The 15,872-nt window shown below is 41.3% G+C and overlaps 1 protein-coding gene across 1 annotated transcript in view; it reads right to left on the bottom strand.

Moving 5' to 3' along the window:
- LOC110493769 (inactive tyrosine-protein kinase 7) overlaps positions 1 to 15,696 on the bottom strand; it is a 37,956-nt gene extending 22,260 nt beyond the window's left edge. The window contains exon 1 of the mRNA XM_021568239.2: positions 15,191 to 15,696. Within this exon, the coding sequence (XP_021423914.1) occupies positions 15,191 to 15,317 (127 nt within the window). The 5' untranslated portion in view covers positions 15,318 to 15,696. The remainder of the gene's footprint in view (positions 1 to 15,190) is intronic.
- Between the last annotated feature and the right edge of the window lie 176 nt (positions 15,697 to 15,872).

Below are 15,872 nucleotides of genomic sequence, written 5' to 3'. Positions count from 1 at the left end.
GGAAGAATAACTAGCTAGCAAAATTACTACAAAATGTTGTGACAGTGATTTAATAGTTTGCAAAAAAATTAAAATAATCCGGTGGCTATCTCCTGCAAACAGGCTGTGCAAGGACGTTGGTTTCCAGTGCAGTGACTTGATCAGCTGTATAGCTAGCTTACTGACATGAATGACAAAGTTTGGATTAGCCTATTTAAATGATCCTGAAGTTGTAGACATGCAGCCCCACAATTATGAAGAACTGAGAAATCAGTCTGTAGGATCAGCATGTTTCCCCGCAATCGTATCGTTGGGTCAGCTGAGCACAGCAGCTGACTCGGGAAGCTACTGCAATGACTCGTGGCAGAAGAACAGAAGAACAGCTGCTTCATGAAAACCTATAATCATGTAAGCATTAGTTAGCAGTGCAGTAACTTGCTGGAAGACTCAACATTGTGTGCAGCACTAAGTTAGCAGCACCGTTTCAGTCAAAGATGATTTCAGTGACTGGTTCAGCTAACGTTAGAAAGTTAATTTTGGGAAAATGTATTCTAGCTTTCGTGCGTATAGTCAAAACTACAGAAATACTGCTCATTGAAGCACAATAATCCTTAGCTAGATGTAAAATGGGGCAACTAAGACTTCACAAAAAACATGATTGACATTTGTTTAAGCTTAGATTAATTGAGACAGTTTTGATGAAGAAATTGAGTCTCGCAGACAGTAGGTAATATTTTCAAACGTTATGGCAGCCCTTGTATCCGGACTACTTTTGTTCTATCCCATTACCATTTGCGAGATAAATGTTGATTCCGCCTGAACCGATCTGATGTAAGACAATGACACTGAGTAGAATGTTGGTTGAGGGATTTATCAGACATTGCTGTGTTAGAGTCAAATAAATCAAGTGAGATTAGGATGAAGTAGGCATAGCGGTCAATTTAATCATAACCGCTAAACGTGTTTCCAGGATAAATTGACAATAATAACAATGTTCCACTCAAAAGGAGGAGTGCAGCAAAGAAGTGCCCAGCAATAGAATGGAATAGGGCTGGGTGACATGGCCTAAAAATCGTATCTCGAACTTATGGGCGATTCACGAGATATACACTACCGTTCAAATGTTTGGGGTCCCTTGTAGATATTCCATTAAAAATCAGCCATTTCCAGTGACAACAGTCATTTACAACATTAACAATGTCTACACTGTATTTCTGATATTTTTTTGATTTTAAAATGGAGGTCAAATTTTTTTCAATTTTAAAAAAGGTCAAATACACCGCATTTCAAACAGTCAGCAATAATCAAATGAATTCCCGGTGTGAATCTATTTGCTAGGTAACAAGGCAGAACAGTTGAATTGTTATGAACACACCCGTCTGTCTCCCAACTCTTTGGACAGCTTGCTAGCCTGTCCACTGTTCAGATGTTGAAATCGAGTAGTTTACCTTATTTCTCAGAATGAAAACAAGTTGCCAATTAATTGTGTTTGAATGCTTATTGCACATTTATATAAAAAACATGTTTTTAAAGACTACACAGCTAGTATAACAGTCTTTAGCTAAAATGCTAAACTGAGCATTAATTTTCCAGAATCAATGTTCATTGACACGCCTGTTTTAGTAGTGTCTGCTCTGCGCGCAATTTGAGTAGTTGAAACATAAAAATGGTATTGTTAGAAAGGTTAACTTCTTTATTACAGTAAAAAATAGTGTCTAAGCTTTTCTGTGTCCATTTGACAGATTCCGTTGGACCAAAGCTCAAATGCAAATAGCGAGTTTAAACTGCTCGTCAGAGGAAGAATTGATCTCTCAACTTTGTTGGTGTGGCACGGGGAGGGGCTTGGTGTGTGTGTGTAAATAGTCAGGAAAAGGCGAAGCGAGAGGTTTCACTCTTGCCCAAAATAAGCTCTTCCCGCGAAGGAGACGAGAACAAAAAGAAAACATGAGAACAAGCGAACATAAATGCTCATAAAAACAAAAAATACAAAATAACTTGATTCTTGCGATACAGGCATTTGGAATATCGCACAAAAACATTAACTGGAATTAATTTGATATAGCACCCAGACCTAGGATGGAACAGTTCTTTGAGTTTGCATTTCAGCTGTCTTTTCTGTCCTGTCATCACAGAGACATGGCATGAGATTGTATCGGGGGCCGTTGAGACTAAGTTATTGGTGAACCGTAAACCTTCATTTAACGCAGGGGCCCAGCTGTGAGATGGATACACATCTGTGGCCAAAACATTTATATGAGAATCCCCTGCCCCTTCCCTGCACACAAGGGACAAAACAGCTGGAGGGAGGTGGGCGCAGAGATGAGTGAGAGCGTGCTATGGCCATACATGGTCATTTTCTTGGTGGAGATTATGAGTGTAAAACTATTTAATTACATGACTAAGACACAAATACTACAGCAAAGACTAATGAATTTGAGTTGTAACATAAAACAAATCAAACAAATTAAACAACCTAAGCTTCACACCCCCCCCCCCCCCCCCTCCCCTCCCCTCCCTCTTGGAACATACCAAGAGTGGTTCGCTTTACAACTCCCCACTAAGCATGGCTCCAACCATTTACGAGGGGGGCATTCAAATCAGAAATTCAACACGTTTGAGCCATTGGAGAAATGTATGGATTTACAGGGGCAATTCCATGGTAACGGAATTACACCATTTCAAAGTTAAACAAACAATACTAACAATTTCCACTGAATTTTTTTAAAACTAATTTAGTGTAAGAACTGTACAGATGCTAACTTTTTTAAAGCAGAATTACAGTAAAATCTCCCTCAGGTTTTTATGCGACTACGTTTCCGGTAAAAATTGTAAATATCTGCTCTGAATAAAAACGTAAAGATGTCCGCAGAAAGAATGGGGTATCAGCTATGACATAGCACCTTGAGTTTGAAAAAAATCAATTTTGGTTATTGAACTACAGTAAGTGAAGTGGATTTACACATGGTAATGGAATTCGACTGATCTGTACTACACAGAAAAGCATAATTATGGATATGAATGTCGGTATTCTGGCGGGTAGGAGCATTGGTCCTGTAACAGAAAGGATACTGGATCGAATCCCACAGCTGACTAGGCAAAAATCTGTCGTTCTGCCTCTGAGCAAGGCAGTTAACCCACTGTTCCCCGGGCGCCGATGACGTGGTTGTCGATTGATATAGCCCCCTGCAACTCTGATTCAGAGGGGTTGGGTTAAGTGCAGAAGCCACATTTCAGTTGAAGGCATTCAGTTGTAGAACTGACTAGGTATCCCCCTTTCCCTTACTCCTCATGTTTCACAAGTTTGGACATCACAGCGCACGCAGCACAGTGGACTGCAGTAGAATACAGTATAGTAGAGTACATTAGAGTATAGTTCAGTACAATATACTGTTCTCTACTGTACTATACTATATTTAGCTGACTAAACTCAACAATTTACGATGGAGTTGAGCAGCGACTAGTCTGTGGGCGGACTGCAGCATAAACCCATTGTCCAGTGTAAAAGCGGGCTATTCATTGGGTCCTGAAATGTGTAGTTATACTCCACTGTGCTCTACTAACTGTACTATCAAAACTTGTGAAACATACATCTATGATATGTTCAGTCCAGTCCGTCTGTGGATGTTAAACATCAAGGCCAGGGTGGACTGATCAAATTTTTAAAAACTACTTTTCAACATCCGTGGATGTTCGATGTCGGTCAGTGCGTTAGGATGCTGGTTACAGGGGACACATTGGTAGTGTCAGTAAGAGCTGGGAGAGGTAACATTAACTGGACAGTGTATGTGAGTGAGGTTTCACCACTAGATAACAGAAAGAAAACTTATGACCTGAACAGAACAGTATGAGAGTGGAAGGGAGGACAGTAGCAGGTGACCCAACTATGATTTGTGACTATTATGATTTCCCATTGTAGCCAATTCAGTTGCAGTAATTCCATTACTGATTTTAATGGTAATTCAGTTACCAATTTGGTAATGCAATTACGAGTTTTAATCACTTAATAATTCAAATAAAACTGACATCAGTAAAATCACTATAACTAAATTGGTAGGTCTACCGTTACTTCTGTGAACTTTCATTATTCACCCTCATGAGGGAGAGACATTAAAATATCTTAAAGATATGTCAGTTTTTGGTTACGGAATGAAGAGGCACAAGGTAATATTTCTTAAAACTTTAGAACGTAAACAATTTGTGTGTTGATATTAGTTGGCAGGGGTTTTGATGCATTTCTGATAACATCTACAAGGGAAAAAAGTCTTAAATTTTGTAAGACACATTTTCTATCTGATCCAGAAATCAAAGACTTTACTTATGCCTAATTTGACATGCTCCTGGAGAAGAAAAGAAAACCTTTCCTGTGTACCTCCATCGTTAGAGTCCAGGGCCAAGTTTACGACCCTGGAAGAGTCAGGGGTCCAGCCACTTTTCACATGTGAGCCTTAGGGCTTTCATTTTACTGTTTGCTGAACTGGCTTGAAGGTGATAAAGTAGCCTACTCTCTGTTTTCGGAGGGGGAAATAACAATTGAAGCACCAAAACCAGGTTACAACCCATCTCAACTATGCCCCCCCCTCTGGTATGGCATCTGCCGCAGGCAGCTCAGACATGGAAGTCTTTACAGAGTATGTGTTTTCGCTGTGAGATTTAGAATGCAATACAATTAGCGGTCCCGTGGGGGGGTGGGGGGGGATAATTGCATTGCATTCTAAATCTAGTCACAAATCACAGTTGGGTCACCTGCTACTGGTCCTCCCTTCCACTGTTATGTTCAGCTCATAACAGTTCTTTCTCTTTCTGCCAGTTGGCAGTGTTGACCTCATGCTGGGAGAAGTGCAAGCAACTGATGCCTACCACAGAAAGTGTGGGGCCCCCGACAAACAAACAATACCCAAAACAGCACACAAGGAGGGACAAAATACAATAAACGTTAATTAAGGGAGGTCAACAGCAGAGGATGTTGAAAGTCAGAAAAATGTTTAGGAGACGAGGCTTGGGACGTTCACAGTCATGCAACCCGGCAGTTTTTCAGACCTCAAATGTTGATAGTCTTGGCATATTAACCAAGTAATTATTTCTTCTCACAAACTAAATTGGCGGGAAATGTGTGTTGCACTGAAGTTCAATCTATCCTCCACAGTAAATTCCACACGCTTCTCTTTATATTACATAAAATCTAAAAAGCCTTTGGTGCTTAGGGAATGTTGTGGGATTTCTAAATTCGGCTCTGGAAAGAGATGGCGCTTAATGAAAAGCATATGGACTTAAATTTAATTACACAAATTCTGATCTTATAACAAGAACCACTTGTTCTCTCTGCAGAGCACTCAGGAGTGTCACCAGGCAACTTCACATCGGTTCCAGGCAGGCCAACAGACTAAAATTGTCCCTAAAACAAGTCTCTCCAGACAGCCCTTGAGAGGAAAGGGTTCATATGCAACAATGGGCAAAAATCTGGCAAAACATCTAGCAATAAATATTGTTTTACCACAGAGAGACTCAAAAAAAAAGGTACAATCACTCATGTCCCTAGTTCTTCAAACGGCTCTGGCTGAGCTTGTTCTTGTGTTGCGAAATGTAAAATCAGCTCTTCTCCCCTGCTCGTGACCTCTCTGCCCTGGAATCGGTCTGTGTGGGTTTCCCTTGATGATTGTGGCCTGCAAGCAGCCATTGGTTTACCTCATGTTCAACGAGAACCATGCATAGTTGTGATTGGCTCTGTCAGACAGGGTTCTTTTCATCTCGAGGTTGCTCTGTCCATTTCACATGCTATCGTAATATTAGAGGAGCATGAAGGGATGGCACGAACAAACAGTAGACCACTACTTTGTGTATACTTTATACACTGCGTGAGCAATTACTCTTATTTCATTACTTATCATTCGCACAAAACCCAAGCAATTCTGGGAGTGTGTTATTCAGGGTTTATGTGCAAGTATTTGATGACACGCTTTCCCCCCCTCTTTATTCTATCTGCAAAGTCTTATCAAAAAGCAATAATTTGTCAGAAAAATATTCATAAATTAAATTTGTCACATGCCTCATATACAAAAAGGTGTAGACTAACAGTGAAATCCCCTCTAAAAATGGGGTGGAGCTGTAAAACTCTGTGGAATTGTGAATGACATCTGCCCAGCTTTCCGGGTGTACTTTACAACATGGAAACAGTCCTCTCCCAGTCAGCAGCACTGAGGTTGGCCAGGGTTACAGGGCTATATGCTCCTTGACTGATATGGTGCCAATGGCTCATATGTGGCTAAAAGACAAGCCCATGTCCTAGCTTTGGCAGAAAGCACATCTAAAAAGGTTGACATTTTGATAAATCGGTGAAGAAATGTTGACGGTTGACCTCACGCCCAACAGACTGTTAACGGAGAAAAACAAAGTTAAGTAAAGAATATGGAATCATTCAACAAATTGGGTGAAAGTTATTCTGCAAATGATGACTCAAATCCCAAAGATTGTGCATCTTCCACACAATCTTCCGGTTTTAATCCTTGTTGCAACCAGTGACTCGGCTGTTGCTTTCAACCCAATGTTTCCCGACTATATAAAGGAAATTGGAGCAGTTTTCAGAAACAGATCTTCCTGAAAATATCCAAAAGGAGCCTACTTCAAGTGCAAAGCTCAATATAGCTTATTATTTTAACCAACAAAGCTATTTCCTTCAAAGAGTGAAAAAAGATTACAAATAATAAGCACCCAAGTATGCCAGAGTAACAGTTTCACACACAGATGTAGTTTCCTAAATTGGTTCTAACGAATGCCCCATTTAGCAGGAAAAACAATAGTGTTTAACCAAATGCTTTGAATTATTTAAAACCATGAGTCTGGAAACCAAATATTTCTGAGCTGGTTGCTGTTTAACAGTTCATCATTAGACAATTCAAAACAGGCATGTTTTCCACCATTTTGTTCAGGCCATTCCTGGCTGACACTCCATATCAGACAACTTGACATCTTATGAGCAGAATCTCTTCCTCCTTGCCAAGGCCCTGCTATTTCTCTGCCGGCGAGCAATCTCACGACGGGTGGCATGGTTTACACAGGCATTCATTTCAAACATCTGCCAGGCTGTCATTTTAGTAGCTCATTATGGGCTATCAGATCAAACATCAGTTATGTCAGCCGCTGGCATCGTCTTTCTGCACTGGGTTAGGAGCCAAATATGGAGGGCATTGTGGAAAGTAATCACAAGGTTACAACATGCTTTGGCACGACCTTGGCTGGGTTTACCCAGGGTAGAATTACTCAACAAGCGAATGAAGTGGCATCAATCATCCTATGAGTTTGGCATAGAGGAGCATCTACCATACGAGAACACTGAATTATAGATGTTACCTTTACATTCCCCCCCTGCCACATGTAATTTTGAAACCGTGTGATATTTTGACAATAAATACAGTGTCGCTGTTGTATTGCTTCAAATACTGTGTAGCAGTTAAGTTACTCATCTAAATTGTGAATCTCCACCGTGACATTTGAATTGTGCATATTTTTTTTTTTTTTTTTTCTTTTTAACCTTTATTTAACCAGGCAAGTCAGTTAAGAACAAATTCTTATTTTCAATGACGGCCTGGGAACAGTGGGTTAACTGCCTGTTCAGGGGCAGAACGACAGATTTGTACCTTGTCAGCTCGGGGGTTTGAACTCGCAACCTTCCGGTTACTAGTCCAACGCTCTAACCACTAGGCTACCCTGCCGCCCCAGGGAGGGTGTGATGTGTGTGATGTCACAGAGGTTTTCAGGTATTATTTTTACACTAATTATAGTACAAATCTTTATACATCAATGCCCTATATCAGGGCTGCCCACTGACTGCTAACACCATTTGCTTTTGCTTACTAAAGGGCTATAGTGGTGAGATAGATTATTCCTCACAATAACAATGTACTTTCCAGGTCTTAAAGTTTAGCTGAAATAAACAAACACTTGTTTGTCTGATGAAACTGTAGCTGCCAGAGGTGTGCCAAAAGAAAACAGTGATGGTTGCCCCTGACATTTAACTGCACAGTCCCAAAGACCCATGAGATCTCGGGGAGTTAGACCAGAGGGAAGAACATGCCATCACGCCTAATCCAGAACGTGTTCCAAGACATTTCAGCTGCTTCTCCATCATCACATATGTCACAGACTGGAGTGGCCCTCTCTTTCATACAAGTAGTTGCCATTGGTTTCAACAAGACACACACAGCAAGGACAGATGGCAGTATAGAAAATAAGGACTGGGTTTTGATCGAACCAGGAAATTTGTACAAGCTCTGAAAGTACTACAGAAATTGGATGAACGTTGGAAATAAGATACTATAGGATTAATTCAATGTTTCAGCAAATAATGCTGTTCCAATGCTTCAAATGGTGATGATTGAGCTTATTGTAAACCAAGGAAACGATCATTATTTTTGTATTTGTTTGGTAATCATCACTTCCTAATCTCTGCGATATCGGCTGCTGCAGCATCACCTATGTCCTGTGTGATAAAAATTGAAATTGAAAATAAAGCCAACTGGACACCAATGGTCCAACATGATGTTCTGGTAAATGTACCATCTCTGGTCAAACAATTTTTTACATGAAACAAATGTTCTAGGCATCATCTTTCTGATGACCTAGCTTAGCTACACTCTGCACAGTTGATTCCATGCAACATGGTGAGTCACCACATGTCTGATTTAATTTCTTGGGTGAGTAAATTTCCCCAGAGTCCAATCAGAAGAGACAGCAATGGCGACAAACAGACTGACGGTGCACGCTGGAGGTCACACAAACATTCACCCTGTTTATTTACCTGTAGGAAAAAGTACAGGCAAGATGTACACCTACAACCCCCCCCCCCCGAACTGTCCACTGCATTTTCATGTGAGGAAAGAAGACAAATTTCCCCGATTTAAGTCTGTGGTTGGGGGACCATGCAGGAAATGTTAGATTTCTCTGTGGCCGCTAGTTCACCACTTCTTATGATAAAGTAGGCATCACCATTCTTTTGTTTTCTGAGAGAACATCCGAATGAACTCTTATCTTTAAATAGAAGAGGTAATTTATTGAATAGCCTAGATTTTTATTTATCAATTGCAAGGGCTCTTGAATGACCCAATCAACAAGATATTTTTATATTTTTGTTTAAAAAAGAAATTCTTTGAAGGGTGGATCAGCTTTAATATTGAGGATAGATTGTTGCTTCCATCAATGCAATTGTCAGCGTCATTTACAATCCCCAATCCATATTTTTTGGGGATATATATATATATATATATACACGCACGCGCACACACGCAGTTGAAGTCTGAAGTTTCATACACTTAGGTTGGAGTCATTAAAACTCGTTTTTCAACCACTCCACAAATGTATTGTTAACAAACTATAGTTTTGGCAAGTCAGTTAGGACATCTACATTGTGCATGGCACAACAAGGCGGCAGGGTAGCCTAGTGGTTAGAGCGTTGGACTAGTAACCGGAAGGTTGCAAGTTCAAATACCCGAGCTGACAAGGTACAAATCTGTCGTTCTGACCCTGAACAGGCAGTTAACCCACTGTTCCTAGGCCGTCATTAAAAATAAGAACTTGTTCTTAACTGACTTGCCTAGTTTTAAAAAAACAATTGATTACAGAGATTATTTCACTTACAATTCCAGAGGTCAGAAGTTTACATACAGTAAGTTGACTGTGCCATTAAATAGCTTGGAAAATTCCAGAGAATAGCTTTATAAGCTTCTGATAGGTAATTGACTCAAATTATGTCAATTAGCCTGTGGATGTATTTCAAGGCCTACCTTCAAACTCATCATGTGAAAATCAAAAGAAATCAGCCAAGACCTCAGAAATAAAATTGCAGACCTCCACAAGTCTGGTTCATCCTTGGGAGCAATTTTTATAAACACCATGGGACCACGCAGACGTCATACCGCTCAGGAAGTAGATGCTTTCTGTCTCCTAGAGATGAACGTACTTGGGTGTGAAAAGTGCAAATCAATCCCAGAACAACAGCAAAGGACCTTTTGAAGATGCTGAAGGAAACAGGTACACAGTGAAACAAGTCCTATATCGACATAACCTGAAAGGCCGCTCAGCAAGGAAGAAGCCACTGCTCCAAAACCACCATAAAAAAGCCAGACTACGGTTTGCAACTGCACATGTACAAAGATCGTACATCTTGGAGAAATGTCCTCTGGTCTGATGAAACAAAAATAGAACCGTTTGGCCATAATGACCATCATTATGTTTGGAGGAAAAAGTAGGAGGCTTGCAAGCCGAAGAACACCATCCCAACCGTGAAGCACGGGGGTGGCAGCATCATGTTGTGGAGGTGCTTTGCTGCAGGAGGGACTGGCGCACTTCCCAAAATAGATGGCATCATGAGAAAGGAAAATTATGTGGATATATTGAAGCAACGTCTCAAGACATCAGTCAGGAAGTTAATGCTTGGTCGCAAAAGGGTCCTCCAAATGGACAATGACCCCAAGCATACTTCCAAAGTTGTGGCAAAATGGCCTAAGGACAACAACGTCAAGGTATTGGAGTGGCCATCACAAAGCCATGATCTCACTCCCATAGAAACCTTGTGGGCAGAACTGAAAAAGTGTGTGCGAGCAATAAAAGCTGAAATAAATCATTCCCTCTTCTATTATTCTGACATTTCATTCTTAAAATAAAGTGGTGATCCTAACTGATCTAAAACATGGAATTTTTACTAGGATTAAATGTCAGGAATTGTGAAAAACTGAGTTTAAATGTATTTGGCTAAGGTGTATGTAAACTTCTGACTTCAACTGTAGCGTCGCCTACGTCCGGTGTGATACAGCCTGCTTTAGCGTCGCCTACGTCCTGTGTGATACAGCCTGCTTTAGCGTCGCCTACGTCCTGTGTGATACAGCCTGCTTTAGCGTCGCCTACGTCCTGTGTGATACAGCCTGCTTTAGCGTTGCCTACGTCCTGTGTGATACAGCCTGCTTTAGCGTCGCCTACGTCCTGTGTGATACAGCCTGCTTTAGCGTCGCCTACGTCCTGTGTGATACAGCCTGCTTTAGCGTCGCCTACGTCCTGTGTGATACAGCCTGCTTTAGCGTCGCCTACGTCCTGTGTGATACAGCCTGCTTTAGCGTCGCCTACGTCCTGTGTGATATAGCCTGCTTTAGCGTCTCCTATGTCCTGTGTTATATAGCCTGCTGCAGTATAGCCCAAGTCCTGTGTGATATAGCTTGCTGTAGCATCACCTATGTCCTGTGTGGGCGCTGTTGGTTTAAGAGAAAGTTCACTCAACTTACAAATGTACCTCACATTAAGGGTAATATTACCAAGAAAATGATCTATACTACCGTCAGTAGCCTAACACTGGCTGTATAGCAAGGTAAACAAACCAATATTAGATTGCCGGCTCTCCAGGTACATAGACCACTCTCTAAATATCTATAAGACAAGTTACATTTGCAATCAACGTGAACTGTTCCTCTAACTGAAACCTCCTTGGACGCAGTCCATATTCCAGGACTTCAAGGCAAAGGATGTTTCACATTATACACTGTAGGTCTTAATCAAGACACAGGGCCATCTTGTTAGGGGAAAAGGGCTCACAATATGGTTTTGATGTAAAATTATCTGAAGACATTTTTATTTCCCCTCTGAAGCCCCAGAAGGCAAACTGTTGATATTTCAAACAATACATGGAGCCTTGCATTTAAAACAGTCCAATAAGACTGGGCTTTTTCCACTTAATTATAGTATCAAAATCCTACTACAGCGTATCATCCTTCTCAGTCGTCTTACTTTAGAATAAACAAAAAATGATTGTGAGCCCAATTCAGAGCAAAGGGACTTGTCAAGTGAAATGATACTACCTCTGTCTTTGTAATTACAGTGAATGCTTCTAAAGTATTTTTCCCAGACCAATCCTGATTTCCATAACAATGGAAGGAGATAGTCCCCCTTGAGTTCTAAAGATCAAGCAAGCCCCTCAACTACCTGTGAAGTCTCATCAGGCTGCTTTTATCTTTTGGGTTTCCATGCAAATGTGGTGCCATTTCCTCCAGAGACCCTGAGGCCAACACAAACCCCCCAACACACTTTCCTCCATGTCTCCAAAAAGATACAAATCCATTCTCTGACTGTTTCTCTACACTCCAGGTCGCAATTGTAAATGATAACTTGTTCTCAACTTGCCTACCTGGTTAAATAAAGGTGAAATTAAAAATAAATTTAAAAAACTCCCACTTACCTACAAGAGAAAAAAATATATACAGTAGTCATACATTGGGGAAGGACCAAAGCAAAAGCATTGAGCTTGAGCCATACCACTACTTTGCACAAGAGTACCTTAAACTTTTACAAGTGGCTTTAGCCTGCAGCATAGATAAATTACCCTTCTGCATGCTGTACTATAGTATGTGCCTTATCAACGCATGCATAGGGATCCTACAATTGAGTTATAGAATCTCTATGAACATGTCATTCCTGACAAGCTCTAATCATCAGCAAATGCTGCCCAATTAGAAATGGAGCTCCAAGATGATTGGGAAAAGTTGGAGCATTAATTACACCTGCTCTCCATGACAGACTGACCAGGTGAATCCAGGTGAAAGCTATGATCCCTTATTGATGTCACTTGTTAAATCCACTCCAATCCGTGTAGATGAAGGGAAGGAGACAAGTTAAAGGAGGACTTTTAAGCCTTGAGACATTTTTATTTACTATTTAACCTTTATTTAACCAGGTAGGCTAGTTGAGAACAAGTTCTCATTTGCAACTGTGACCTGGCCAAGATAAAGCATAGCAGTGTGAACAGACAACAGAGTTACACATGGAGTAAACAATAAACAAGTCAATAACGTAGTAGAAAAAAAGAGAATCTATATACATTGTGTGCAAAAGGCATGAGGTAGGCAGGCAATAAATAGGCCATAGGAGTGAATAATTACAATTTAGCAGATTAACACTGGAGTGATAAATGATCAGATGAACATTTGCAGGTAGAGATACTGGTGTGCAAAATAGCAGAAAAGTAAATAAAATAAAAACAGTATTGGGATGAGGTAGGTAAATTGGGTGGGCTATATACCGATGGACTATGTACAGCTGCAGCGATCGGTTAGCTGCTCAGATAGATGTTTAAAGTTGTTGAGGGAGATACAAGTCTCCAACTTCAGAGATTTTTGCAATTCGTTCCAGTCGCAGGCAGCAGAGAACTGGAAGGAAAGGCGGCCAAATGAGGTTTTGGCCGCCGTGCTTGCCATCGTGACCAGTGAACCGAGATAAGGCGGAGCTTTACCTAGCATAGACTTGTAGATGACCTGGAGCCAGTGGGTCTGGCGACGAACATGTAGCGAGGGCCAGCCGACTAGGGCATACAGGTCGCAGTGGTGAGTGGTAGAAGGTGCTTTAGTAACAAAACGGATGGCACTGTGATAAACTGCATCCAGTTTGCTGAGTAGAGTATTGGAAGCTATTTTTGAGCTATCGGTATGATAGTCAGTTTTACTAGGGTAAGTTTTGCGGCGTGAGCGAAGGAGGCTTTGTTGCGAAATAGAAAGCCGATTCTAGATTTGATTTTGGATTGGAGATTTGATATGAGTCTGGAAGGAGAGTTGACAGTCTAGCCAGACACCTAGGTACTTATAGATGTCCACATATTCTAGGTCGGAACCATCCAGGGTGGTGATGCTAGTCGGGCGTGTGGGTGCAGGCAGCGAACGGTTGAAAAGCTTGGTTGGGTTGTGTATCGGAGGACGCATGACTTTCAACCTTCGTCTCTCCCGAGCCCGTACGGGAGTTGTAGCGATGAGACAAGATAGTAGCTACTACAACAATTGGATACCATGAAATTGGGGAGAAAAAGGGGTAAAATTAAAAAAAAAAAAAATTTAAAAAATAAAAAAGAATGGTGTCGTCTGCGTAGAGGTGGATCAGGGAATCGATGCGCAGCAAAAGCAACATAATTGATACATAATTGATACAGAGGAAAGAGTCGGCCCCAGAATTGAACCCTGTGGTACCCCCATAGAGACTCCGATTTGACACAACTAACTCTGTCCGCAAAGTAGTTGGTGAACCAGGCAAGGCAGTCATTAGAAAAACCGAGTCTGCCGATAAGAAATATGGTGATGGACAGAGTCGAAAGCCTTGGCCAGGTCGATGAAGATGGCAGATTGTGTATTCGTGCCATTCAGAGGGTGAAAGGGCAAGACAAAAGTGCCGTTGAACGGGGAATGGTAGTAGGTGCACCGGTTTGTCTCAAGAACTGCAATGCTGCTGGGGTTTTCCACAAGCAACATTTTCCTGTGTGTATCAAGAATGGTCCACCATCCAAAGGTCCTCCAGCCAACTTGATACAACAGTGGGAAGCATTGGAGTCATCATGGGCCAGCATCCCTGTGGAACGCTTTCGACACCTTGAGTCCATGCCCCAATGAATTGAGCCTGTTCTGAGGGCAAAGGGGGGTGCAACTCAATATTAGTTAGAGTGTTTTTAATGTTTTGCACACTCCGTGTAGGCCAGTCACTTCCCCACTCTCTTCAGCCCAGGTCTGGCCATATTCTATGAAAGAGCCTGTTGAATCAAGCTGAGCAATAGGGAACCTTCTAAAGCCAGGCCATGCCAACATGAACGTTGCATACAACCAATACAGATCATTATTCTGCCCAAAAACAGTTTTCAGCCATGGTCCTGTTATGAGCTCAAATGACATACTGTAAAATTCATATTGTTATGGAAATATTATGGAAATTGAAGGATTTACATGTGTGGCATTGGAAAACAGTTCTTTGTGTGCCCTGCAACGCTGTCAATTTAAAGACCCAGGCTGAAGGGGATATTACATGGGTCATGACAGTATGAAAACTAACCAACTGGACAATAAAAAAATACAAATGAGTAACACGTTTTTCACTGACTATGTTTTCAGTAACATGGAGTTTTTAGGGAGGGGGTGACGACGAGTTCACAGCCGTTAACTATAACACTAGCCTTTTGTAGAGTAAAGGTTAAAAAGTTAAAACGCCAAGACAACTTTGTTAGTGGGCACTTACAACTTGGGCTATTTGATAACCAAGATGGGTTCCTCAGTAGCGTCCTCTAGTAAACATTTTTCGGAAAGAAAGCTTGCTTGTTACATTGATGTAGTAGTCTATAGTAGAACATTGTACCGGCTGATAAGCACACTTTCATTTAACAGATACATTTATAACACCTGACGGGCTTGTGGCTACTTTGTCTTCTTACCTTTGGTGAAAATAAGAAACAGGATAGTAGTGGTGTGTATTGTCGGCATGACTCCTTGTCTACGCCTATTCGCCGAGTTCAGGTTACTCTCTGTGAAACATTTATTTTCTGTGGACGGTAACTCCATAATAGAACTCAAGCAAAGTCAGCCACAACTACGTTAAATCATTCGCACAAGAAAACGAGACCCGAAACCAAGGGCAGTCAACGCGAAAACTACCAGCGTTTCACAAGACCTCTAAAAAAGTACTCCGACAAGAGCAACGATAAACGACTGCTTTGTCTAGTGGTCGTCCGATGACGATACGACTGTTGCACGCGCAATTCGTAAACGTGAAGACGTAGGACCTATTCCATTATTTCAAATAATGACAAGAAAATGCAAAGAAGAAATGTGCCTACATGCCATTCCTTCAACACTATTAAATGAAAGTAGCCTTTCCCTTTTTCTCCCTCTGTCTCTCCTTAGCTCCCACTTTGGATGAGAAGCTTCCGGTGTTTGGAGAAGAGAGGGAGGGGTGAGGGGATGGGGGGCACGAAAAGGTAATTTTTTTTTTTACAAAATTAAAAGAGTAGCCTTAGGTCAAACGTGACAATTTTGAACTTTTTCTGTGCAAACATAACAGGCACACATTTTTCTGTAGGCCCAAGCACATACAACTTGTTTTGAACATTTTATTAT

Source organism: Oncorhynchus mykiss, chromosome 17 (genome assembly GCF_013265735.2).
Source record: "Oncorhynchus mykiss isolate Arlee chromosome 17, USDA_OmykA_1.1, whole genome shotgun sequence".
In the NCBI taxonomy this organism is placed as follows: Eukaryota; Metazoa; Chordata; class Actinopteri; order Salmoniformes; family Salmonidae; genus Oncorhynchus; species Oncorhynchus mykiss.
This window is presented reverse-complemented; position numbering and strand designations above follow the sequence as displayed.